At 39.7% G+C, this 25,571-nt stretch overlaps 1 protein-coding gene across 1 annotated transcript in view; it reads left to right on the top strand.

The window, feature by feature from the left end:
- CSTPP1 (centriolar satellite-associated tubulin polyglutamylase complex regulator 1) overlaps positions 1-25,571 on the top strand; it is a 78,649-nt gene that overhangs the window by 5,623 nt on the left and 47,455 nt on the right. Inside the window, exons 2-3 of the mRNA XM_014881911.2 lie at positions 3,344-3,446; positions 19,029-19,159. Of these exons, the coding sequence (XP_014737397.1) occupies positions 3,344-3,446; positions 19,029-19,159 (234 nt within the window). The remainder of the gene's footprint in view (positions 1-3,343; positions 3,447-19,028; positions 19,160-25,571) is intronic.

The following is a 25,571-nucleotide window of genomic DNA, read 5'->3' as shown; positions in this document are numbered from 1 at the left end:
GGTTCTGAGCCAAAAGTGCATTCCTTCCAAAATTCATCTTAAACCTTGGGCATGTGAGTGGTGGTGGGGTGTGAGCTTGTGAGTATCAGAGGCCGTTCTCTTAAGTGCTGCAGGGGGCAGTTTTGGAGGAGCTCTGCATGCAGGTTGAACTGAGGCTCGGAGTATAACATCCCTGCTGGTGGTTTAGTGATAAGAACGAAGATATTCTGTGCAAAGGTGTTTACTTAACATCAGGTTATGGGCTGCCTGAAAAATCCTCTATGAACTTACTCTGTCAGATTCCTTTGTGAAAACCAACTGTTAGTTTTTAAATCTGACAACAAAGAGTGTGGCACCTACCAAATGAGTGTGGCAAGCACGCTGGCTTCCTGCTTGGGATAGTTGCCTGTGATTTCAGAGTTGAGTATTTTTGTTCTATTTACAGAATATGGGTTGCATTGGAAAGTTCTGTATGAGTAGGGAATTTCTGTTACAATAAGCCCAAAACAAACAAATGCAGAGGATGATGTCCTGACATAACACCTCCTGTGTGGAAACTGCAGTATACTGGAGTTCTGTCAGGAAGAGAATTAGTAAAGACAGAAAGCTGTAATAGCACAGTGGCATGAATATTTGGGCTTTACATTCTGATTTGGACTTGCTGCCTTGTTATTGCAAAGTGGGCCTCAAAAATATGAGCAATCAGTACATCATTATCCCTGAATTTTCAAAAACTATTAAAATATATGAATCATCTCATTTATTTTGCCTAGAACTCCAGAGATTTTTGACTATACTTGCATAAACAGTTAATGTTCCGGTATGGTTCCAGTGTTTGTTATGGAAAGTACCATTTGTATAAATTAAGGAATTACTCTTTTGCTCTAACCAGACTCCTGGCACTTTATTTTGCCTCTCTGGCCTGCTAAAACCTGTCTGCAAATTACATTTTGTTCTATGACTTTCCTGTATAGTGTAGCATTAGTTGGGTTATAAAACATATTACTTGCATCGTTCCATGGAACTGGGCAGTCAGTGAACAGGAAGCCAGAGCTGGAATTTGGTTTGGCAGTGTGAAGTGTGCTACCTGGAAAAGATCACAGCAGCCAAAGGGATAAAGAGGGAGACTTCTCAAGGAGATTTCAAGTGCTATTTTCTTTTAATTTCTCTGCTCACAGTTTTGTTCCCTTCCCCACCCCTCTACCCACTCTTCTGGGAAAGAGGTATAGAGGCTCTTTGCCAGGATCCTTAGGCTATGCAACAAAAAGCTTAAGAGAAATATCCTTTTGCCAGCAATTGTATTCAACAGTGACCTATATATTTTTGTGTACATTTTGAAATGTCTAAAATTCTACGTTGAAAGTTAATTTATTCTCCAGGAGCAGATTCAAAGGTATTTATTATAGAGGTCAGCCTACACATTGTGCTGTATAGCACTGTGGGACCATGCCTGTCTATTCCCAAAGGCTTTTAGGGGAGGTTTATGACTCTAAAGAAGCAAAATGACATAAATATGGTTCATTGATTGGGACTATTCTATGAAAGGAGTGTATACTTCCCCACAAAGTGTTGAGAATGGTTTTGCAGGTGAGCAGAAGTTTATTGCAGGCTGAGATGAGTGGAGGTCTGTCTGCTAGTACCATTTCCTGGCATAATCTTGTGCTGCTGACACCTCTAGAGGGGCCTGGGGAGGCAATTGCTGAGTGTGAGATGGAGTGCTTCAGGAGGAGGGAGAAAGCATGGGCTGAAGTAAAGTTACCCAGTTGTTGCTATCTTGAGCCTATGACTGAGCTGCACGGACTCATTCTTCCCTCAGGGGACACAGGTGCGCAGAGCTATTTTTCTTTAATCACTCACATAAATTAAATTTATTCCTTTGCATTAAAATAATTAAATAAAGCTACGCCCTATATCTTTTAGTGCCAGATAATATCTTTAAACCTTTGGCTCACCATTTTGCTATCAGCTGCAAGGTATTTTCCAGGGTGTGCTTAACCAATTTCACCATTGTCCTGAAAAGTGTTCTAGGCAGAGAAATCCCCTGATAGCAATCAATATTCATGCATACTTTTAATCACTTTATCCAATGGGAATAATCATTTCCGGGCCTCTGCTGAGGTCCACCTGCCCCACACTAAGATGAAAGGGTCTTCTATGCTGTGTATCAAGTAGCACAGGCTTGATGCTTACCAGGATATTAAACACAAATTAAAATGGTTTGGAGAATATTGATGTGGGTCTGAGGTTGGCCAGTTGCTGGTGAGGGGGTGATTCTGCCAAGTCTGGAACAGATTGGCAAGGAGCAAGAACAGCCCTTGCCTTTCCTATTTTCCCTAGGGGTTTTCTCCTGCTCTTTTTAGGACACGACACTACTTGCAAAGGTGCAGTAGGTTACGTGTTTAGGATGGAGGTGTGTGGTTTGGGAACAGGGTTTGTGTGCTTTCCAGGTTAGGAATGATTTTCCTGGGTTTGTTGTAACTTGTCTTCTGATTGTTGAACTTGTAGATTTGGAAAGTCTACTGGCTGCTAGCTGGCACATCACCTCAGACTCGGCTCTTTGTTGCTCCAACTTGGTTTCTAGCCAAAAACATCAAAGGGGCTCAGTGGTAAATCTGTGCTGCTTCCTCCCTGGCAAATGCTTGTTTTGTACAGTCTGCCCCCTGTAGAAGCAGCAAAACAGTTTGTGTTGCACCAAATTGTCTTTACTCAGGAGTCCTATAAGTGAGTGCCATTCTGTGGTGGGGTACTGGCAGATTCACCATTTCTGAAATTCCCCTGTGTTTGGCCTAGGCAGTTATTTGAGACTGGCCGTTGACAATATAAATCTCTCTTGGCATTCAGACCTGTTCCCCACCTGCCACATTCACTGATGCTTGTTTGGAAACAGATGTACTTTTATTTGCACCTTCAGGAAGAAACCTTTACAGAACAACCTTAAAGCTACTTGGCTTTGGTATAGAGGGAAGGGCAAGGAACACCTAAAGTTCTGCAACAACCCCATCGAACCACCATTGACAATCTGTGTGGGAAAGATGGCTCAGAACAGAGATCAGGAACTCCTCTGGAGTAAGCATTTTCTAGTGAAACTACCTCACAACTCCTTATCTTCCTCCAATACCAAAATCTCAGGGGATTCTATAAAAGAGTCAGCACTGTTAATGACTTAGCTCCGTGTAGCCAGGAAGAAAAGCAGGATTTAGGTGATGAGTTTTGCTATCCATTTCTGAAGAAATGAACCTCCACTCTAATTGAGGAAGCAAATACTTGATGTCTTGTGTAAGGCACACAGCTGGACTTGTCTGCCCCTGGGCTTTGCAGGCCCCTTATATTCTAACTTCTGTCTCTTCCTCTTTTTTATTTGCAGCTCAGCGACATGTCCTCACATACATGGAGGATGCAGTGAGCCAGCTGCTGGAGAACAGAGAAGATATTAGTCAGTATGGCATTGCCAGGTTCTTCACTGAATAGTAAGTACATCAGGATGCTGCCAATAGGGCCAGCCTGAGGGGGGCTTTTGGAAAGAGACAGAGTACATGGAGAATGGAGCTGGACACGTGCTGGTTATGTTGTGAATGCTGGATTTTACTGGGTTAGCCAAGGGCTGTCTGAGCGTGTTTTGGAAATGTACAAAGGTTTTGTGCAGTTCAGTACCTCTTCTGTTACAAACATTCGTGTGAAGCAGTCACTCTGGGGAACAGTGATTTTAAAAACACGGAAAACCAAATTCTGCTTTTCTTGGTCAGGACTGTTAGCATCAAACTGCTTGAGAAACACTGAAGCAAACTGTTTAACAGACTACTTCTAGTTTCAGCAGCATTCATTCTTCCTTTTTCTGAGTATAAATTTGAACTGTTTGTCTCCTTGTGTGATTGTTTTCCTGTTGAATGCTTTAATAGGATGCCTCTTCTTCCCTTAAAACCTACATAAATCCTTAAATACTGGATGTGAGCACTATCTCTTCTTAATAATTTGCAAAAAAAATCTTGAGGGAAAATCTGTGTATTTTCTGTCCACAGAAAGTAATATTGACATTGGTCAGCTGAGCAAATAGTCAGTAAACAAGAACTTAAGAAAAATAAAGAGCAGGATTACAATGACCTCCACCCAGTGACAGGATTTCTTTACCAGAGTTGAAGGCAAGGTGGCTTTGAAATACCCATCTAGAATTGTCATCCAGGCATCTCTGCAGATTAGATTTAGTTTGCATCTAATTTCAAACTGACACTTCTGTGCCTTTTCAAAACTTCTGATGATATATACTTCAAAAATTAAATGGTGAACAAGAGGTCGTTCACGCAGTGAAACTGTTCAAAATCCTTCTCTGTAGTATTTCTTCATCTTGACATGATAACCATTTTCTTTTCACTTCCTGTTCTTCTTCTACCTTTAAAAGTGTAAGCAGTGATTCAAGACCATTGTAACAAGCAAAACCATCACCATAGAACAAAACCCTCAGATTGACTTAGTTGCTGGAGATCTTGTTTTTCCCATTTATTTTCAGAGATATGGTTTTTACAATGGTTTTTTGTTCACAGTGAGTGTTTTGTGGAGTTTCTGATTTCATGAAAGACAGGAAAAGGCTGCATGTTCATTCATTCTGTAACACAGAACTAGTAGTTCTCTTTTTTCTTCTATAAAATGCCTGGAGTTTTGCAGATGAAACTGTGTCCCCATACCAAAGTGCAAACAAGCTTAGTAATTTTGAGAGCTGTGAAGATTTGAAATGTGGGATTCTTCATTTAAAGTGGAGAATAAATGATAGCCAATATGGGTGTAGAATGTGAAGTTTCATATTATGAAAATGTCCTATGTTCTGGCTCCAAGGGCTTAGTGGTGAGCCCTCACTGCCCAAAAGATTTCTGTTCATCCACTCAACTATCAACATTTGTTCCAAACAAATAAACTTCATCTTTTATCTCAGCATCTTTAAACTGAAAGCTAACTTGTGAGATTCCAGAAGGTATGTGGGCACTCTCCCATTGTTTTCCTTAATCCATGTATTTCTGCAGGAGAGGATTGGAATGTGCAAATTTTGAAGTATGCTGCATTGATTTGAGATGAAGGGATTTGGTATTAGGATTCGAGTTTTTAAAATTGTCCTGTCTCTATGCTGACTTAAAATTAGAGACCAGGCCAAGGGTTTAGAAAGCTAGCAGGCAGGCCCAAACAAGTAACTTCTTAAAAAAGTGTTTATGGGGTAAAATAATGACTTTTGTAACTTTTCAGAAATTGAAATTGAAAGTCTGTCAAGTCTGTCAAGGACAGGTGTTAGATATTTTCCAAACACCTCTCAGAGGGCATACTTTTCAATACAGTGGTATTCCATGGACCTCTCTGCTGGATATTCACTGCTGAACAGCAACCTGATGGCATTTCCATCATTCATTGCAATGCCTCGTTTTACTGTAAGACAATTCAAGTCTTTGAGCCAGCTTTTTATTTTACAACAGCTTTTATTAAGAAAATTTTGTTGTGACTTAGCTTACCCAAGTGAAATTTCAGAATTGAAAATTATGCAGTCATTTAGCTCTGTATGGATCAAGCAGTAAGTGTTTTGCTGGCAATGGTTATTTCAGTTGTTTCTAAGAAATGGAATTGAGTATGTATTTCACTGCTATCCACCATCTAGCACTGTTATTGCTGATTGCAGAGGGCTGACCTTAATCTCCACAGTTTTCTTTCCAGAATAGTTTTAGTATTCAAGGATAGTTTTTTCTCCCACTTTATTCCAGTGTTCATTTGTCCCAGTCATGTGGACATCTGCTTTCAATCTTGGGAGTACCTTGAGGCTTCCCTCATCTGGCTAACTCCTGACCCTTACAGGAATAGGGATCAATCACCCCTCTGCCAATTAATCCACATCTTTTAGTTAAACAAGTAAAATTATGCCTCTCTTAGGACTAATCTTGATTTTATAGATATGCTGATATGCTACTGGTATTTGTTCATTACAAGCCTGAGAAATCTCAGCTCTGCTCTTGAATCTCCCTGAAATGCAGACTCTTGAAAACCCTCTGTGTAATTACACACTAATGCTGCTTTGCTTCTTCCAGCCTAATGTCTGTGCCAACATATCTTAAAGGAACATGTTCCCCCTATACATTATTTATCATCCTGTTTTCTTGATCTTTCCTAGACTGAAGAAAAACAGGGCCCCCACACTAATGCATTTGATCACGCAGAGGGAATGTGCATAGCATCCCACTTTATATTTTCTGGGCTCTTAAAAGGAGTCTCTGTGTCTTTTTTTTTTTCATTTAATCTTAAAGAACCAGCAAAAAAAAAAAATTACGAAGAGACTTCTTGCTAGTACGTTTTACTTTTTGTGTAGGCTAACCTTTGCCTGAAACTTTCTCTTCCAGCTTTCAGGTAGATGTGCTGCTCTGTTCAAGACTCTTCGGAAAGTTCAGAAATAATAACCAGTTGTAACTTACCTTGGTTAGGAAACTCTTTTTTCTGTAACTTTAATTGTTTGTTTGATAAATCAAACACAAGTGAACTGGAGACATGGGAATGGATTTTTTTTTTTTTAATCTATATTCTTGTTGCAAAACTCTTCTTTTTTTTTGTTTCTGGTGAAATGTCTCCTGACCACCTGCCAGCTGGAGCATGACTGAGAAAAGCATCTTGCTTTTAGCTTGCACATGTAGCATTGCTTCCACTGGACTCTTCAAATTGACATCTGAGATCCCCCTTTTCTGTAAAGGATGTTACTTGAATGCCCCTGCTGGATCTTGTGTGACAGTTTAACAGTATTTATCTGAGAAGGCATCTGTGATGTGTGTGACAGGGCTGAGGGTCAGATACTGCTTTTAGATCTGTTGTGTGCCTGGCAATTCAAAATACCAGCTCTGCACTGTGTAGAGTCCTGTTTTACAGGAAGGAACATTTGCTTTGTTCCTAGTAACAAGACTGCCAGTGCTGTATAGTTTGGGATCCTTGGGAAGGAAGATGTTATCGTGGTGAGAAGTATCAACTTCTAGCAATGAAAGTACCTCATTTTCTCTTGCTGTCTGGATTGGCTGGAACAATTTGTTCAACTCTTTCCTCAGGGACAAATATGATACCAGTCCCTTGGCTTTCTCTGGCAGTAGACACAGGTATCAGACAAACTTTTGGCTTGTTCAGTCCTTTATTGCAGTACAACATTACAGAAATAAATCTGTAGAGTAAACAATGTCCTCCTCTTTGAAAAAGTCTCAATGCCCTTGAGGGAGGAGGGCAGGGGGGAAGGGCCAGGAACAAGACAGATGGGATGCCCATGAGAACTAAGCCACTCAGTGAAGGCAACCTTAATTGGCAACTGGAAATAAGCTGAATTATCCGATTATGAAAAGGAGAGATTCTCAGAGCTAGCTTAGAGCCATCAATTTTCTTTTTCCTTTGCATCTGTGTATGTAGGCCTTATCACCATCATCATCTTGCTGTCATCTGCTCTGCATCTTTCCCCTTTTCAGAGTAACTTGTTTTGTCTTGTTTGCAAGGATAGTGTAAGCTCTTCAAGACAGAAATGATATTGTACTGCATGTACTTTACAGCACCTAGCATTGTAGAATGTCGACTCTGTGCTTTGTACAATTACAGTACAAACAGCAAAAACAGTAGTGAGAAGGTCCTTAGGGCTTTGACAAGTTGTGCCAGATTCCCTTTCTGAGAGATGAAGCCATTCATTAGAATTTTTCAGTACAACTGTTTGGAGGAGGGGCATTGGTTGTTGGGTTTTTTAGTCTTAGTCCTTTGTGTTTTGGTCGAATCAGTAGTATTTGTGAGGTATTAATACTTTTAAGATATTACCTAAAATATTGATATTCTCTCTGATATAATCTTCTGAGCAATTGCAAAAACACCACAACATTTCATGTATTCTTCAAATACTGTCCTGATTCCTACATATCTTCTGCTCTGGAGAGAAAAAGATAAAATTATCCCACTCGATGCAAGACTGCACTGAGCCATGTGATCAGCATCAAGCTGCTGCTGTCAATGACCTAGCTGTGCAGCAGCCCTTTGGGCTGAAAATCTCAGCTGGGATAATGTGCTTGATGGTTCCTGACAGGCTTTTACTTGGGATTCCTTGATCCCTAGGGCACTGCATAAGACTGCTGTCTGCCTCTCCTTTGCTCTTCAGCTATCAGTGGAAAGGGAGTGAATCTATGAACTCAGACACAACATTTGTGCCAGAAGCTCTGAGGAGGTTTTGCAGCTAATGTAAATAAGTTGCTGTGAAGGAAACATTTTGAAAGTGTCTCTCCACAGAGTACATGGATTTGCAGGACATAATTTGTGGATAAATCTTTCTGGGGAACCTACAGTAATTGCATATTTCTCCACTAAAAGTGTTGCTAATGGACACAAAGCCTTTCTGTTAGTCCCTTTATTGCCTTCTAGTCTCACCTCTACAGAGAAGCATTGTCAGAAGGGCAAATGCTCTTTCTTGTGATTAAATGTCTCCAGCCCACCTTAGAAATGGGATTTCAATACCTCCTGCCCACTGTGCATGGGCTATGTGTTTTGTATGAGAGCTATGGAAGATCTGGGGCTTGTGGATAACTCTATTTAAGATTTAAATTATGTGAATTTTGTCCTGAACATATAGATCTGTCACCCAGTGTTTTTATTATAGAATTGCTTTATGGCAGAAGCAGCGCTGGGATTTTGATATGACACCCAGGATCTATGAACTCCTGCTTTTCCCAGAGTTGTTTCTCTGTAACAAACATTGCAACAAGTCCTGACCTGACAAATACGCTGATTGGGATAACTGCTGTTGAGTAAACAGCTGGAAAAAATGCATATATTAATTTCAATAACACAATTCCCACTGTAGTTTGTACACGTTGCCAATATATTAGAAAATGTAGTATTTTCTTACCTTATTCTTGATAATATTACAGATGAGTGGATACTCAGATGGGTCCCTTGCAAAGAAGTACAGGGGGGATAAAAAGGCAAAAAATCTTTTTGGTAAACAGGATTATCTTGGAAGAATTGTAGCAAAGCAGTAACAGAATTGAACTTAAAAGAAAACATTTACCAGAGATGCACTGTGTGGTAATATACTCCATGTAAGAAATGTATGCTGTTTTGGTGACAGAAGAATCTGCAAGATTTGCTAAAGCATATGAATGTTAGCACTTGATATCAGCATCTTGTCAGCACAGGGTGGTTATCCATGATAACTGCACTTATACACTAGCTTGACCTGCACTGTGCTCTTGCTCTTTGAAGAGAGGTAATCACAATTTCTATGTGCAGTGTGATCAGATTATGATTCTCCTAGTATAAATTCACTGGAGTAGTAGTGCAGTCTTTGCCCATTTCTTTCCTATTCCTTTACATCATGGAAATCACATATTTACTTGTGGTCTTTTTCTGCATATCTGCAGCAGGAGTTGGCTGACTACTTTATGGAGACCTTATGTAATTGGATATATTTTATTTGTTCTTACAGCCTTGAAGGTTGAAATGCAACACATCTGCCATGAAATTGAGCTTCCTTTAGGTTAAAGCCAACTGGATATAGGCAGTGTGGATAGCTTATAAAACTAGCTGGAAAGAAATTTCCGAAAAGCCAGAGTCCAGGAATGTGGCAAATGGTACAAGTGTCAAGACAATATATATCTTAGTTAACTGTGTGCTTTTTCTCTGTGCTAGAGTTGCATGTACTATGCTCTCTCTAGCTTTAGTTTTTAACCCTAGTAAAACTCTTGTTTATGTTTCCAATCTTTTTAATTGCTTTTCATCACAGTTGCTATATTACTAGTATGAATTTGGAGAAGTGTATGATCCCAGCTGGGAGTTAAAATTAGACTTATGTGACTTAAAAGTATGAATTTATACAGGCTGGGGGATGAACAGATTGGGAGCAGCCCTGCCAAGAAGGCCTTGGGGATGCTGGTGGATGAGAGGCTGGACACGAGCTGGCAATGTGCATTACACCCTTTCTGGGTTGTCACAGAGTCTTCTGTTTAGTTTTACTTTCTCCATCAGCCGTTTTTTTTTTTTGGTTTTTTTTTTTTTTTTTTTTTTTTTTTTTTTTTTTTTTTTTAATATCTGTGATATTGGCTAGTTCCTGTCCTGTTCTTGCATTTCTTATCTACATCTCTGCTGTGGTTTTGTTTGTATCCTTGAAGAAGTGAAAGGGCCCTAAAGTCAGAATTGGGGAGCTCTGGAAATCTTATATTTTCCATCTTCCACTGAGGAAAGGGTGTAGTAGAGTTTGCCATGATTCAATGCTGATGTAACTGTTTGACAAACAACTTTCTCCATCATTCTGGAAAATTGCTCAGTTGTGCTTGCTGAGTCACTGTTGGAATATATAGGAAAAGATGAGAAAGATAAATATGGGTGATATATTCGCCACAAATGTACTGGGACTACTTATAGTCTTTTGCATACGATCTGCAAGGTGTGTATAAAGCAGTAATCTCACTTCATGCTTGGTCACATGCTGGAAAGATTGGATTTCCTGCAGTATCTCTAAGTGTTGTGAAGAAAACTGTTTTAGTAATGTGAAATTGGGAACTGGAATTCAGTAGAAATGTACATGAGAACAGGAGCTTTGGAAAAACATAGCAGCGTAGAAAGCTTGGTACATGTTTTTTCCCATATTATATGTGGGAATTAAAATTTATTCTTAAGAATGAAAGGCATAGTTTTATAATTTTCTGTTAATAATATTTTCTTTTTAACATTCTATTTTCTCTAATAAAGCTTTTGATGTCTCTTGCAATAAGAGTACCACTGTTGGATACATAGTAACTTCATGACTAGCTGTACCTCTGTCTGTATTAGTAACTCACATGCCTTAGTTCTTGTTTTAATGAAGCACTTTGGCATGAGTCTAGGCTACTTTATGTATATGGGAGATCAGTTTTAGAGGTCTTGGCTTCCATCTGTGTAAACCTGTAAGGCTTTCTATTAAATTGCAATCAAGTAGTATAAGTTTTATTTTTTCCCAGAAATATCTTTAAGGAAAGATGGATCAGAATTGAAGTTGAGGTTTGGTTTTTTTTTTGGTTGGTTTGGGTTTTTTTCCCAGTTTTGTGTTGTTGGAAGGACTTTTGTGTTTATTCTTCAGCTGCAAAATGTTGAGGTGTCACAGAAAACCTTGAGGAACATTTCTAATTGCTTTGCTAAGAATATATATGTTCCCTTGTGGACAAGGCCAACAAATTGAAAATTTTTCCTAAAGCAGATATGCCAAACTGTAAAAATCAGCAAATGTTTGCAGCAATGGAATCGGATAAGATCCCATAATAGGATTCCTTATCCTTTACAGGATAAAGTCCCTTAACTATGTCTGCATCTCCATGAATATCAAACACTACAACTTTTGCAAGCCTGAAAAATGTATTTTTAAAATGTGGTTTATCATGTTTTGTTTAAAAACAAAATAAACAATAGCAAAAAAGGCAAAACGTTTAGTTTCTAAATGTTTTCAAAGAACCTGAGATTTTCTGTGCAGTGCTGTGTTGAAACCATACAGATCCCAGAATATATTAGCTTTAGTGACTTGCAGTAACCACATGTCCTGCAAATTTAATGTTATTGTGTATCTTGAAGTGAATTAAAACAAACTGTAGCTGGTCACCACTGTAGCCAAGCAGTTGTAGTGAGCACAAAGTGGTTTAGCTAAGCAATGTCCACAGGCAGAGTTAGCATTAATGTCAAATGATGTAACTTCATCCATATTAAGGAATTTTGGCAAGGTTCATTTGTTGCCATGATGAAAATATTGGAAGCTGCTCAGTCTGATGTGCTATAGTTCTTGCCAAGGCAACTGAATAGGTGAGAGAGTACCAGTTGTAAATTTTTTCTTCTGAAATTCTCCCTCAAACCAAGACTGAAATGAGCAAAGATGGAATCTGTTTGCATGGCACCATTATTGAATCTCTTTGGAAGAGATATTCAGTTATATTTCAGTATTTTGTGTGTGTCATCACAGTCATAACATGACTGGGCTGCTACCTTTTAAAATAATGAAAAGTCTAATTTATAAAACATGGAGCTATCTTACAACAGGAGAATTCAGCAAGAATTGGAGCAAGCAGGCTCTTACTTGTACTTACACTTTGGCCTCAACTTTCTGAGAAGCCAATTTGTCTTTACTTGGCATTTTACTTTGATCTTAGGAGTTCAAGATGGGTGCAGTTCCTCAATATTTTTCAAATCCATACTCCTCCTTTGGTGGACATTTATTCTTTGGTATCAAAATCCATCTGCAGCCAATGTCAATTCCATAGCTACTTTCTGAACTGTTAGACAAGAGGAAATCAGAATGTTACCTCGTGTGGCTTGTGTTTTTTTTAATAGTGTTTCTCATCTTTGTGCCATCACCCTTGCCACAGGTTCACAGTATGGTTTCTGTGGCATCTTGAAACCACATCTGATGCATCTTGAAGTGAATGAATTCCACAGCATGACAGGGAAGACAGAAATACTTGTTGGTTAATAATGGAAGCCAAAGAATGGAGATCATGGCCGTATGATAATGAAGCTAACAGAGAACTTGCATCTCCCATTCCCTCAGAATACAGAGGGTTATAGCAGTTTGGAAATGTCAACTTGGACCAGTTTGAACAAATACTAAATAGATTAGTGGGTGAGTTATCAGTTTTCCTTGTGTAGTTATAATTCTGGATTGGTTTATTATTTATGTATTTAGTTGAGGTTTGAGCAGAAAATTGAAGGTTTTTTTGAGGGAAGCTGGGTAGCAACTTGCAGTGATCTCCATAAAAGCTAGTTATAATGGTGTTCATGCAGCTGTTCCTGTGGTGTGCAACTTAACACAGTTTCCTACTGTAAAAACGAAATCTGTTTATCCCAGCGAGGCCTCTCCAGACTCCCTGAAACACCGTGTAGTCTGAAATTGTACCTGATCAGTCTGAAAGAGCTGGTCATGGGTGATTGATGCTTATCTGTGAAGGCTTCTTTACTTTTCCCTTAAGCACCTTGGAGGGCTTCTGCAGGGCTATTTATGGTCTTTCATTGTATGCCCTTTCCCATCTTCCTGAATACTAGGCTTCCCAGCTCATAATTCTAAGAAGCAGCTTTATTTCACAGTAGAAAGGGGCCCCAATATGTGGCCTATTATATCCATATCAGCTTGCTTACCCTTTTCAAACAGCTATTGTGTTTTAATAGGGCCCTGCCTGGCAGGGGGAGTCCTTAATTCCTGCTATGTAAGAATGGTCAGCTTGAGTTACAGCAAACTGCAGGATGCTGCTCTGATCAAAAGGCCTCTGTTTTTAAAGATTCCCGTGTCCACACCCCTCCCCATTTGCCTTTTTTTTTTTTTTTTTAATCCTGGGCTAATAATTCAACACAATATGGTCATTTTACCTTGTGATGTGCAAGCCTTGAGGTGTTAAATTACTGACCTAGCATATGAAAAATTAAGGGAGAGGGACTCTAAAAAAGATGAAGGCTTTCTGGGTAATAACAAGCAAGCACAGCAACTCCTTTAATCCTTTCCTTCTCCAGAATCTGTAAACTGGTCTCAGAGGATTTGATTTGCTACAAAGCAGCATAAAAAAGCTTGTTCACTGCCTATTCTGAGCTGTGTCACAGGTGCTGTGGTTAATTTCCTTCATCCCAGTACATGGGATAATCTCTGTACCACCTGTATTAATGAATGCAGAGATTCCTGGCCTATATCAAGAAGTCTGAAAACACATAGTTAAAATTTGTGTCACTCCTTTCCCCCTTTCCACACCCATCAGCTGAAGTGAACTTGAGTGGGTGAGACAGAAAGGATCTCAAAAAATCCAGTCTCTGTGTTTGCAGTGTTATAGCACCCAGTCTTGCCAAAATTTTGTAGTGTTAATGATTTCCTATCTGCCTGGTTGTTAGAAAAAAACCCTATTTTCCCTTAAAGCCAGTCATCAGGAATAACTTTTAGCATCTGTTTTGTCTTAACACATATCCGAGGAAATGTCTAAAAAACCTGCTAATTTCATTAGAGAAAGATGGTGGTTTCCTTGAGGCTGACCTCAGTGTCCCAAGTTCTAAGACCTGTGGAATTTAAAAAAGCACTTGAAACAGTGGCTTTGAATTGAGAAATGCTGATGGTCCTACACTACCTTCCAAGGGAGAAACCTAAAAAAACAGTCCAGTGATTGATCTGAATATTGCAAATATTGTAGTACACTTAAACCAAGAGGTGAAGAATAAAATGATCTTAAACTACTTTCATACAGCAGTGATTTAATTAGTACAACAGTGATAGTGATTTTTTTTTTTAACCCAGTTATGCCTCCAGTTTTAAGTGTTCCCTCTCAGGGTTCCTTCTAGGCAAGGTAAATCTCACTTTGCTGTCTCAGAGCATAGCTTTGGGCTGAGTGCAGTGAGTCATTTGGGGATGCTCTGTTGTAGATGAGTTATTTAACAACAGAAATAGCCTGTATTTTAAAGCCTTTTGTAGTTCAGTATTTTCTATTGCTAGAGCTAGTTCTTTGTTACCCATTGTAGCATGGTCTCTAATCCTAATACTCCTGGTTATCCCTACTTACTGTGCTTTAGTTCACACAGTGAAGCAGTCTTGGAGCTCTGAGTTTCTTTCAGATGGAGCTAAACTGGAAGATGTGTTCCTTCTGCAAATGAGCATTCAGTCAATGGGACTAGATTAGAACTTGTTCAGAGCATGTGTCAAGAAAAAACAAATCCTGGGATGCCCATAATATTGACATGAAATCCTGCACACTGTTTTTTCCTACAGACATTTTGGTCAGTCTAAACAGAGCCTCTGACAGCAACTTTGCATTTGAGGCTACCTTAGTTTTGCTTGAGACACTTAATGCTGTTTTGATGATTTAAACACTTGTGTAGCTGGCAAAAAGAGGGTGTGTGTGTGTGTGTGTGTGTGTGTAAATGGTTCATGCACAAGAAGCCTTCAAAATGTTTTCTTCATCATGCTGATAGAAAATCAAGCAGTAATGCTGTCATTTAAGGAAAGATGGTCATTGTTCCTTGTTTTCCATTTGGTAGAGGAGGGGTCCTGTAAGCTTGTTCAGTTCTTTGCATGGTAACCAAAGGTGGCACCTGCTAGGGGTCCAGCAGGGTCCTGGCAAGCTCCTCCATCCTTCTCGAGGACTTGGGACTCTGCATTGTGCATATTTGGCTTTGCCTGAGTTCAGCAGGCAGAGGCTAACTGCTATAATGGGTTTCAATTGAGATGTTACCATAGCATCCTGGGACTTTTACAATCTATTTAGAAGTCCAAAGGTTTGAAAAGAGTGCTTGAAAGTTTCTGAACTCTGGCAGGTTGCCGAAATGTAAATACACAAAAGACAAAGCCTTATGAAAGCTGCTCTGTTCAGAGAAGCAGCACCTGAGTGCTACAATTCCCAGCAAAGCCATTTTTGAGAGCTGGGGCTGTTTTATCACAGTCTCCTCCCAAACCTTTTTTTTTTCCTCTCACGTGTATGTGCCACAGGCATAGCCTGGGTGTGCTGCAGGATGCAGCCCTCTCAGCAGTGGTGTTGGAGGAGACTGTTCTGGGGTTTGACTGCTCTGGGGCATGGGAAGGAGTGAGAAAGCATCCTGAAGCCCCTACTGTAAGAATTTCTTTAGGTATCCCCATCAAGTGAGAACCTTGTTTTATTCTTCTCTCTCTTTCTTCAGGATTTTCTCACAAGGGAATGGAAAAAGCTGTTTTGTTAACAGAGTATCCAGTTGCCTAACAATTCTTGTGTGAAATATGAATGCCCACAGTGAACTGGTGTTAACAAATGAACGTTCAATTCAATTTGTAGTCTTGGTTTCAGCAAGACAAATAAAATCACATCATTAGGAACTGTTGTTACTCTTCTAATTTGCCTACTCTATTTACTGGTAGGGGACTGAAGCAATCATTAGGTTTGCAATAGGAGGCTTGGAGACTAGCATAGTTGTTGAAAGCTTTCTTCTGGAAGGAATGTCTTACAGATGGCTGCACTTTAAATGCCTAAAAGACGAAAAAGAGAAGTTAACCAGAGAAGTGAAAAATTATTTTCCCTGCTTCTGGGTTCCCAAACCCATTTCTAAATGACTCAGGACAAAGTAATAACTTTTTGAGGTACCCTGTTTTTTCCTAAGTCTTTCTTCTTCAAATGTGCTGAAAAGCTCTGGCCACTTAACTTTGCTAACAGTATGAACTGTTCAGTGAGAGGAGGACAGATAGAGGGAAGACTGAGCAATCCAAAGGGAAGAATCTCAGCAGCTGTTCAACTGCTGGGAATGATTGACCTTAATGGTTAAGTTTTTTCCTTTATTGTTGATATCTTGCTTAAGCCATTCCTTTGAGTGAAGCTTGTTTCATTTTTATATTCAAAAGGAATTGGAAAAAACATCGGTTTGCATGTTTTGTATATAAAAATCATGGTAAGGTGTTGGTCATATGCCCTACCTACTGTTGGAATACCTGTAACAACTTTGGGTTGTCATAATTTTTCTTTCTTCCAGCAATGTTTACCTGTAGGATTGCCACATTAATGGTAACTTCATTTCTCAACAGTTGTTAAAAAAAGGTGGCCAAGTTATTTTGGTACTGCCCATCTACCCATGATATAGGAATTTCAACATACATAGTTTATTCAAAACATATCGTTTTCTTGTCCCTTGTGGTGATCTTGACACTGTCTGAGAATAGATTTGTTGTTGGGCTCTTTGCTGGATAGCTCCATCAAGGGCTGGCTCCTTTGAGCTGAACTTTTACTATTTATAAAAAGGAATTTATGAAGTAGGGTGTCTGAAATGTAGCATCTTAACTGGGATAAAATTCTGACTCCTAAGCTTGCAATCTTGAGCTTTTGGGGGAAAATCCTTCCACTGTATAGTTAAACAAAATCCTCCTTTATTCAGCTAGCTGGCGGCACTTGGCTGTCAGCACATCCAGGTGTGCTGATGTTCCAGCATATCCACCCACTCTTTGAACTGAGTAAGCAGCAAATGATATCATACCCTTCTGCCTGGTAGGTTTAGAGCCATCCCATGCTGAAAATGCAAGTGACTAGAGTTTTTGCTTGTTAGAAATATGAAGTAATATAGTAGGGCTATCTGCTGTGAATTAGTAGTATGTTAGCTTCATGTCTGGACCTCTCTGTTACAATTGTGCCAGGATCTGCTTCCAAAATTTGCATGTTCTGTAGATGTTCTGAGCAGCATAATTTGGTGCATTTAATTGTATCATTGTGCCTTCATTTTCTTTCTTTTCCAAAACGTCTCCCTTCTGTGCGTTATCTTTCTGAAAGCTGCCTTCTTCTATTATACCAAGTTTCTTCTTTTTCGTCTGTATCCTTCTTCTCTCCATCAGTCTGTCAAATCATCAGCGAAACAATGCAGATCAGAAATGAAAGAAGTCGTACAGGCTGTGGTTTGGGATGAGATGATCTGAAATTCTATTTCCAGCTTTGTCACAGGCATCTTGTGGGACTTTTTGCAAGTTACTTTGCCTTACTCTGAACTTGTTCACTCTAAGGCAGTGAGTGACAGCACTTTGTAATGAATACTCTTTATTTACAATGATAGTCATGTAATTTTGGCATATTTTGATCCAGGACATGATTTATTTATTTACTTTAATCTCTTGAGGCAATGGTTGTGCTTTACTTTGCATGAATAAGGTTTCATAAATATGAAATACTGTATTTGTCCATGATATTTACAGAAAGAATATTCCTGATTCCAGGATTCAAGTGTCATGAGTGTTTCTTAATCATAAGGTGATTGTACTTATTTTATTTGAGTTACACTTCCTTCTGGGTAAGGGGGCTAGAAACTATGTTCTGTATTGCCTTTCAACACATGACAACAGATTCTGTTTGCTTGCATGTGTTTGAGAACCAGAATATTAAAAATGAGAATTTGTGATTCCTTTTGTAAAAATTAAACGGCTTCTCTCCACACAGACACACCCACACCCACACCCAGTTGTTAAATGACTTTTTAAATTTTACTCAACTCTGTCTGGTATTATTGTCTTTCAAATGTGAGACCCTTTTCTGTACTCTGAAGGAAAAAGTGATTTAAAGTCTTTATATTTAAAGAGGTGATTTAAAATTGCAAACTGAGAGGGTTCACACTGACCACTGGTTTTTGTCTGTTGTGGAGATGCTACCTATGGAGAGGATCTGCTGTGATGAAAGTAAACTTGTATCTTTTCATTAATTCTCTCCTGTGAGGGAGGGTTAAGCTGCTGTCCCAAGTGAATGTTTTAATGATCTCTCTGGAGTGTTTCAAAGCTTTGTCCCACTTGCATGATGCCGAGCGAAATGCACAAAATCTATCTTTGAGGCAATCCTGTCATTATACCTTTTGGTATATAATGTTTGTATTTGCATTTCTTTTGTTCTTGTATGTTGAGCTTTACCATGCCCAAAGGAGAACTTCCTGCACTTCAGAGAAACCTTTGTAAGACAAATGTTTGCTGTAATAAGTTAGCCTAAAGTGCTTACAACTCATATTTTAGAAATTTATACTAAAATACAAAAACATGAGCATCGAATTAAGATCCATTATAATGACCAGCTACTCTTTTCAAAATGCATTAGTGCAAATTTTGTTTAATGATGTGTCAATCTGCTTTTCATCACAACTGCAATAAATTTTATACATCCAATAGTCAATTTTCAGTAACCTAGAAACGATATCTTGAGGCTTCTCTTAAAGAGGATTTTTTTTTGGTGGCTTTAAAGAAAACTGTAATGAAAATAGCAGTGAAGTTCAAATGGTACTAAAGGAAAGGGCATCTTCTGGTCAAATAAACAACAGTAACTCTTGGCGAGCCATTTTCCAATGGACTGTTTTCAAATAAGTGGGTCTTGGACACTCTTTGCTGGGTTTCTTTAGAATGAATTTTACTTTCACAAACCTCTAATTTCTATAATTAAATTTCAACGTGTGGTTTTTGCAAATAGTCTTCTCTCTAGAGAACAGATGGTTATAAACTTTGAGATTTGGTTTCACCAAATGTAATGGCCAGTGGTTTTCTTGCTGCTGTTCTAGTTGTTCCCAGAACATTCATGTTGGTTCAGCTTTCTAACATTCTTGTTTTGACTTTATGTCCACAGTTTCAACAGCGTGCGGCAGGGAACACACATTTTATTCCGGGAGTTCAGCTTTGTTCAAGCCACCCCTCATAACAGGGCGTCTTTCCTTCGGACCTTCTGGAGGTGTTTCCGAACTGTGGGGAAAAATGGAGGCAAGTATTGCAGCATCTGCTGCTGTCCTGTTACCTTCACATGAAAACTGTTAGCCAGGCTATTAATGCACTATAAATACTGGCCCTTCACGCTGTGTTGGAATATTCTAGCATTGTTAAAGGGGAGACAACATTGCATTTCCCTGTGGAATGGGTAAAAATGGCTCCCAGGATATAGCCCTGTTGCCAGTGCTCCTTCTGTTACAGAACAGTGTGTCAAGTAACACTAGATCAGAGGGAGGACATTGTGGGCCCGTGCACTGAGATGGATAGGAAAAAAAATGTGCTGGAGGTTGGTGGCTGGGACCTAGAGAAGGTTAGGATATTGGGTATGGAGCATGAGGGAAGGGGGTGCTGAGATTCTCAGCCAGTTGGGCTCCTGAGTGCTTGCATTAGGAGCCTGCAGGAGGTTGGGTTCATAGTGGTGTGGGGTGGTTTACACTGCCACCTGAGCTGTGCCTGAATAGTCCTGCCACAGCTCCTAGATGATGCTGTGGAAGAGGGACCACTGACAACTGTGTGACCTCTTCTCCAACCCCTACCCACAAGGAAAAAGCTCCTGTGCCAAAATAAATACTCAGCACTGTGTTATCATGTCTAGCTATTCTTATATTGCTCTTGGTATATTAGGTATTCCAGAACTGGCCAGAGTTCAAAATAAACTCCTGTAACTACATGCAACTAAAATTATGTTTTGTTTTACTTTTTAATTTAGTATTTTAAGCAAATACACTGAAAGTTGCTGTACAAATATAAATGTTGGTGGGGTGTTTTTTTTTACTGTAAGCCTCATTTTTTCAGGCTATTCAGCCTCATTTCTTCTTGCAGGAAAGACTAGAGACATCTCTTCAATATAGATAAAACCTTGCCTTCTGGCTAAGCTTTGCAACACTTCTGCTTTTGATGAGCAGAGTTTGACAGACTGTGAATAAAGACCTTTTTGACGTATGCCATCTAGATCTTTGGCAATTAAGCAATCATAGTTAAACATGACAAAATCTGGAGCAAGCTACTGAAGTAACTGATTATGCTATCTGTAACACCTTCTTCTCAGTGAGGGGTACTTTGTTATATTATAAATAATTTACTTTAGTTGAGGGATAATATTCTAAAGATTTCAGGTAGATTATATGATACTAATTTAACAGTATGTAGTAAGGACATATCTGATTTGAGATCAGGTCATAGTCAGGAAAATAAAATATAGACCCCTAGAACATATTTCTATGGTGGACTAAGAGATAATAGTAAAGAAGTCATCCACCAGAACTGCAGCTGTTAGTGGTAAACCATGTTGAAAAATTGAGAAGCAGCTCTCTGATGCAAAGTATCCATTGCAGTACTTTCAGTGCAAGTTTTCATCAGGCTTCATTTATCAGGCACTGACCTCAGCCAGATGAAGGGCACCTGGATTTGTTGAAAAGAATGGAAAAGTTTTGGCTTCATAATATCTCCTTTCTGTTTAACTTTTAGTAGTTTTATGTGAGTATGGTAAAGGCCATAGAAGAAATTGTAATCACCAAGGTACTCTGAAGAGAAAGGGTGATAAGCACAGGAACAAAAGCTCGGGTGGATATTGCTAAGCTCTGGTTATGGCCTAAAAGGAGTTCAGTGTATATTTTTCTAACTTTGAAGTCCAGTAGCTTCACTTTTTAGTCTGAATAAATATTTCATGTTTAATTGTATATTTATACATCTACACATATTTTCTTTTTACACTAACTAGAGACAGAAATGCATCACTTCAGATAAATTACTATCAATATTTTCATCCACCTAGTCCAATTTCTCTGGTTCTCTACCCATAATTATGGACGAGAACCTTGATATTTTTCATATCAGTTTTATTTGCAATGGAATTTTTTTTGCTATACCTGTGTGTAGGGGAGCTCATAACATTCATGTCCACTAAAGAATTAAACCCATTTACTGAGAAGCTGAACCTGTGCAATGTGGTGGGTGAAATATGGTCATTGCCACACTCAGGCATAGACTAGACCTAGATCTTTTTTCTTGGCTGTGTTTGCATGGGAAACCTATGCTGGAGCAGACTCCTGGAAGGACCTGTGGACCCATGGAGAGGGGAGGCCATGCTGGAACAGCTTTGCTGGCAGGACTTGTGACTCCATGGGGGACTCAGGCTGGTGCAGTGCATTCCTGAAGGACTGTACCCCATGGAAGGGACCTACTCTGAGCAGTTTGTGATGAGCTGCAGCCCTCAGGAGGGTGTTGTGCTGCAGAAGTTTGTGGAGGAGTGTCTCCCATGGGTGGAATGCCATATTGGAGCTGGGGAAGAGAGCAAGGGGACAGAAATGGCGGAGACAATGTGTGACAAACTTCCTGGTCTCCCTGTGTCACTTGAGGGTGGGAAGGTGATGAAGAAATCAGGAGTGAGGTTGAGCCCAGAAAGAAGTGAGAGCTGAGTGGAAGGTTTAAGACAGATTTTACTATCCTATTGTGATGTCATTGGTAATAAATTCAGTTACATTTCCCCAAGTCGAGTCTGTTTTGCCTGTGATAGTAACTGGTGAGTGATCTCTCCCTGTCCTACTCTTGCCACATGAGCATTTCATTATATTTTCTCTTGATTGACCTGGTGTCCAGCCAGGGTTAAACCACCACAAGGAGGTAGGTAAATTATGGAGTCCTGGTAAGAAATTCTGCTTATGGTTATATACTATGCTACAGAGCATGGGACAAACAACCTGCTGTTTCTGAAATTAATAGCAATATAGCTTAGCTAACATAGGAATATTGCTTTTGAGACCTGAACTAGAATTTCTGCATTAGATGCCCTGTGTCAGGTATATGGAGTGTTAATCACCAAATGGCTGCTTTATAGTAATGGAATTTCTGTGTGCAGAAAAGGATGAAAATAAACCCTTTGATTTCTACAGCAAGATTCTGATCTGCCCCATTTTTCTCTCTGGGTTTGTTTCTGGGCAGGAATTGCTCCATTCTTTGTCATTGATTTATGTGTGTGAAGAACTATGAAGGCACCTTTTGTCCTCCTTTGTCAGAAGTATTACATTCACTAACTTCCATGTCTTCTAGGATGTTCTTGGTTTTATTTATTCCTTTGTCATAAAAGTGTTTACTGCTGTTTCCTCATCTTTCATTTACTTTAAATTTCATTCCAGATTTGAGTTTCATGTTTTAGGAGTGAGTGGTGGCTTTTTTCTAATTTTCTCCATCTGTGAAGGGTATCCCTGATAAATGACATAAATGCCAACCCTATGAGGATGTAAATCCACCTAATAAATAACTTACATCAAAGCTTGTACCCTGACTGGAGGGAAGCAAGGGAGAATATTAAAAATGTAAGATGATACAATTTCCAAGCTTATAAAACTCACAAAACCCCAAACAAACAAAACTCCCATCTTTCAACTTCTGAGTGTGTAACTGGGATTTTAGAAAAGTAGACACACAAAAAAATCTCACAAATAAATTAAATGGTTGCTTAATCTGGCTGCTAGCTGCTTTTCCTTGATTCAGGGAAATTTACTGCTTTGTCTGTCAGTCTTGACCATGCCTTGACTTGGAATCTGCATATCATTCACCCAGGCAGATGCACCTAGCCATGAGTTCTCAAATGGCCAATAATAGAGAAAGCTGTCTCTACACAAGCAGTGCTTAAGTGTAACAATCTGTGTGTGTGCAGAACCCTGTATACAGTAATTGAAATGCTCTAACATTACTGTTTCTCTTGGGAAATTGCTGTAGATGTTACTTCTCTACTTAATTCCTTATCCTTTTGAATTACTGGGAAATAGCTCTTCATGGAGAAATATAGCAGATTTTATGTTATTTTTCTATGACATTAGCTCTGTTACTTGATGGGTTCTGATTACATTAACCTTTTTAAGTCCTTTTGTTTGCAGACTAGATTTTTTCTTTTGTCTCTGAATAGCAAGGGAAAATTACTAGCTTCGATAAATGTAATGGTAACACTTCAAAAAGTAAAGAAAAGTTTGTTGTTTGGGAGGTTGGTTGTTTGTTTATTTTTTCTTAAGAGGATTTCTTTTTGGTGATATGCTGGATCTATTTTACAGGATTTTCCAGTGGTTTTAGAAGCTTAGTAAGATGCAGAGTTCTATTTTCAAGTATACATAGGCATATCTGGGATTCCATGCATTGGGAATGTGATAGGATTAGAAGGAAACAGATGAATGTGATCCATTGTCAATACACTGAGGTTTCTTGGTAAAAAAACTTCACGGAATTTCTTATGATAGAATCATAGAGTATGCTGAGTTGGCAGGGACCCATCACAATCACTGAATCCAGTTCCTGACCCTGCACAGGACAACCCCAAGAATTACACCGCGTGCCTGAGAGAGTTTTTCAGATGCTTCTTGAACTCTGTTAGGCTGGTACTGTGACCACTTCATCATGGGGGAGGCTGTTCCAGTGCCCAGCCACCCTCTGGGTGAAGAACCCTTTTCCTGATATCCAGTCTAAACCTCCCCTGACTCAGCTGCACATCTGTCTCATGTCTTCCTCGAGTCTTGTCCCTGAGAGATCAGTGCCTGGCCCTTTACTTCCCCTTGTGAGGATGTTGGAGACCACACTGAGGTTTCCCCTCAGTCTTCTCCAGGCTGAACAGAGCAAGTGACCTCAGCCACTCCTCATACAGCTTCCCCTCCAGACCCTTCAGCATCTTCATTGGCCTCCTTTGGACAATCTAGAATAGTTTCATGCCTTTCTTATATTGTGGCACCCAGAACTGCCCCAGCACTGCAGGTGAGGCTGCCCCAGCTCAGAGCAGAGCAGGACAATCCCTCCCTTGCCTGGCTGGCCATGCTGGGCCTGATGCACCCCAGGACACACTTGGCTCTCCTGGCTGCCAGGGCACTGCTGACTGTAATCCACTTTGTGTCAACCAGCACCCCTGTGTCCCTTTCCTGTGGCATTGCTCTCCAGCCTTTTGCTCCCCAGTCTGTCCACACAGCCAGGGTTGCCCCATCTCAGGTGCAGAATCAGGCATCTGCCCTTATTAAACTTCATATGGTTGGTGAATGCCCAGCCCTCTGATTTGTCAAGGTCTCTCTGCAGGACCTCTCTGCCCTTGAGAAAGTCAATAGGTCCACCCGATTTAGTGTCATTGACAAACTTAGTATTCCTTTGAGTCCCACATCCAGGTCATTTATGAAGATGTTGAGAACTGGGCCTAAGATGGGGCCCTGCAGAACCTCCCTAGTGAGAGGTCACCAGTCTGTTACCCCACTCACTCTAACCCTTTGTGCCTTCCTTTTAACTTGTACCAATGATACACAACACTCACAGAGGTGGTTAGAGGACAGCTAGTGTTTGTTGAAGCATAATGATCAGTTAGCAACAGATTTCTCCCAGAGGAAGGCAGAATGGCCAGAAGTCTTGTTTTCCCTCTGCTTGTGCTTAAATTGACCTCTTGGAATCTATCTGACCTGCTCTTTTGAATTGTCTGTTCCTCAGGACTCTTTAATTAAAACTGTGCTTTCTCAGTTTAAACGGCCCCTGCAGAGTTCTGCTGTGAAGCCTCATAAGGTCAACATATGCCTCTCCCAACCCCCATGGCTTTCATGTCTTGTTGGTTCTCTGTTTTTAATTAAAAAGATTTTTCCTTAAATGCTTTCCAGCCAATTAGAGAAATTTTGTGCTGAGAAACTTGTTCCAGGCCTGATGTACTGAGAAGCGAACAGAAAGCTCAGTCAGAATCATTGGCACTTCTTTTCTAGAGCCCCAGCTTTCTTTGGTGCTTTTCAACAGCTTTTCTCTTTTTTCTTTCTTTGCACCTCCCCCTCCTCCCAATTTAGAACCACTTCCAGCAAAAATAGCTGTTGTTTGATACCTTAGATATAGCACTGAAATATAAAACTGCTGCAGTTTTACAGCAGCAGTTAGACTATATTGCCTGAGAATCCTTTTTGCAGACACTTGCCTCCCCTTCAGAAAAAATTTATTGTTACTGTTCATATTGAAATAAAATCTTATAAAATGACCACGTTTCTTTCACATTCATCACATGGTGTGATGGCTACCTCTTTGCTTCTGCACACTTGAATTAGGAAATTGGAAGCCTAGCTGTCTCTGGAGCTTGTGGAAAGGGAGGTTTACCACAACCAAGCACACAAGCTATGTAATGAAATGAGAAGAGTGGTAAGCCTCTATGATTAGCTCTACTTGAGTTTGCCAGGAAAACTAGATTCCTTACAAAAATTAAAGAAATATCTTATCTATATAATTCACGTAACTTGGAGATGGAGAAGAGCTAAATGGACCACTGTTCTCCCAGCTCAATTTTGAAAGATGCTATTTTAATGCATTTTTGCTGACAAGATTACTTTCCTGAAGTTACAAAATCCCTTCTTTTGCTACTATCATTCTAATGCTTCCACATGTTATTATTTATATGAAATTACTCTCCCTT

Source organism: Sturnus vulgaris, chromosome 6, assembly GCF_052056855.1.
Source record: "Sturnus vulgaris isolate bStuVul1 chromosome 6, bStuVul1.hap1, whole genome shotgun sequence".
Lineage (NCBI taxonomy): Eukaryota > Metazoa > Chordata > Aves > Passeriformes > Sturnidae > Sturnus > Sturnus vulgaris.
Note: the sequence above shows the minus strand (reverse complement) of the source record. Positions and strands in the feature narration are given on the sequence as shown.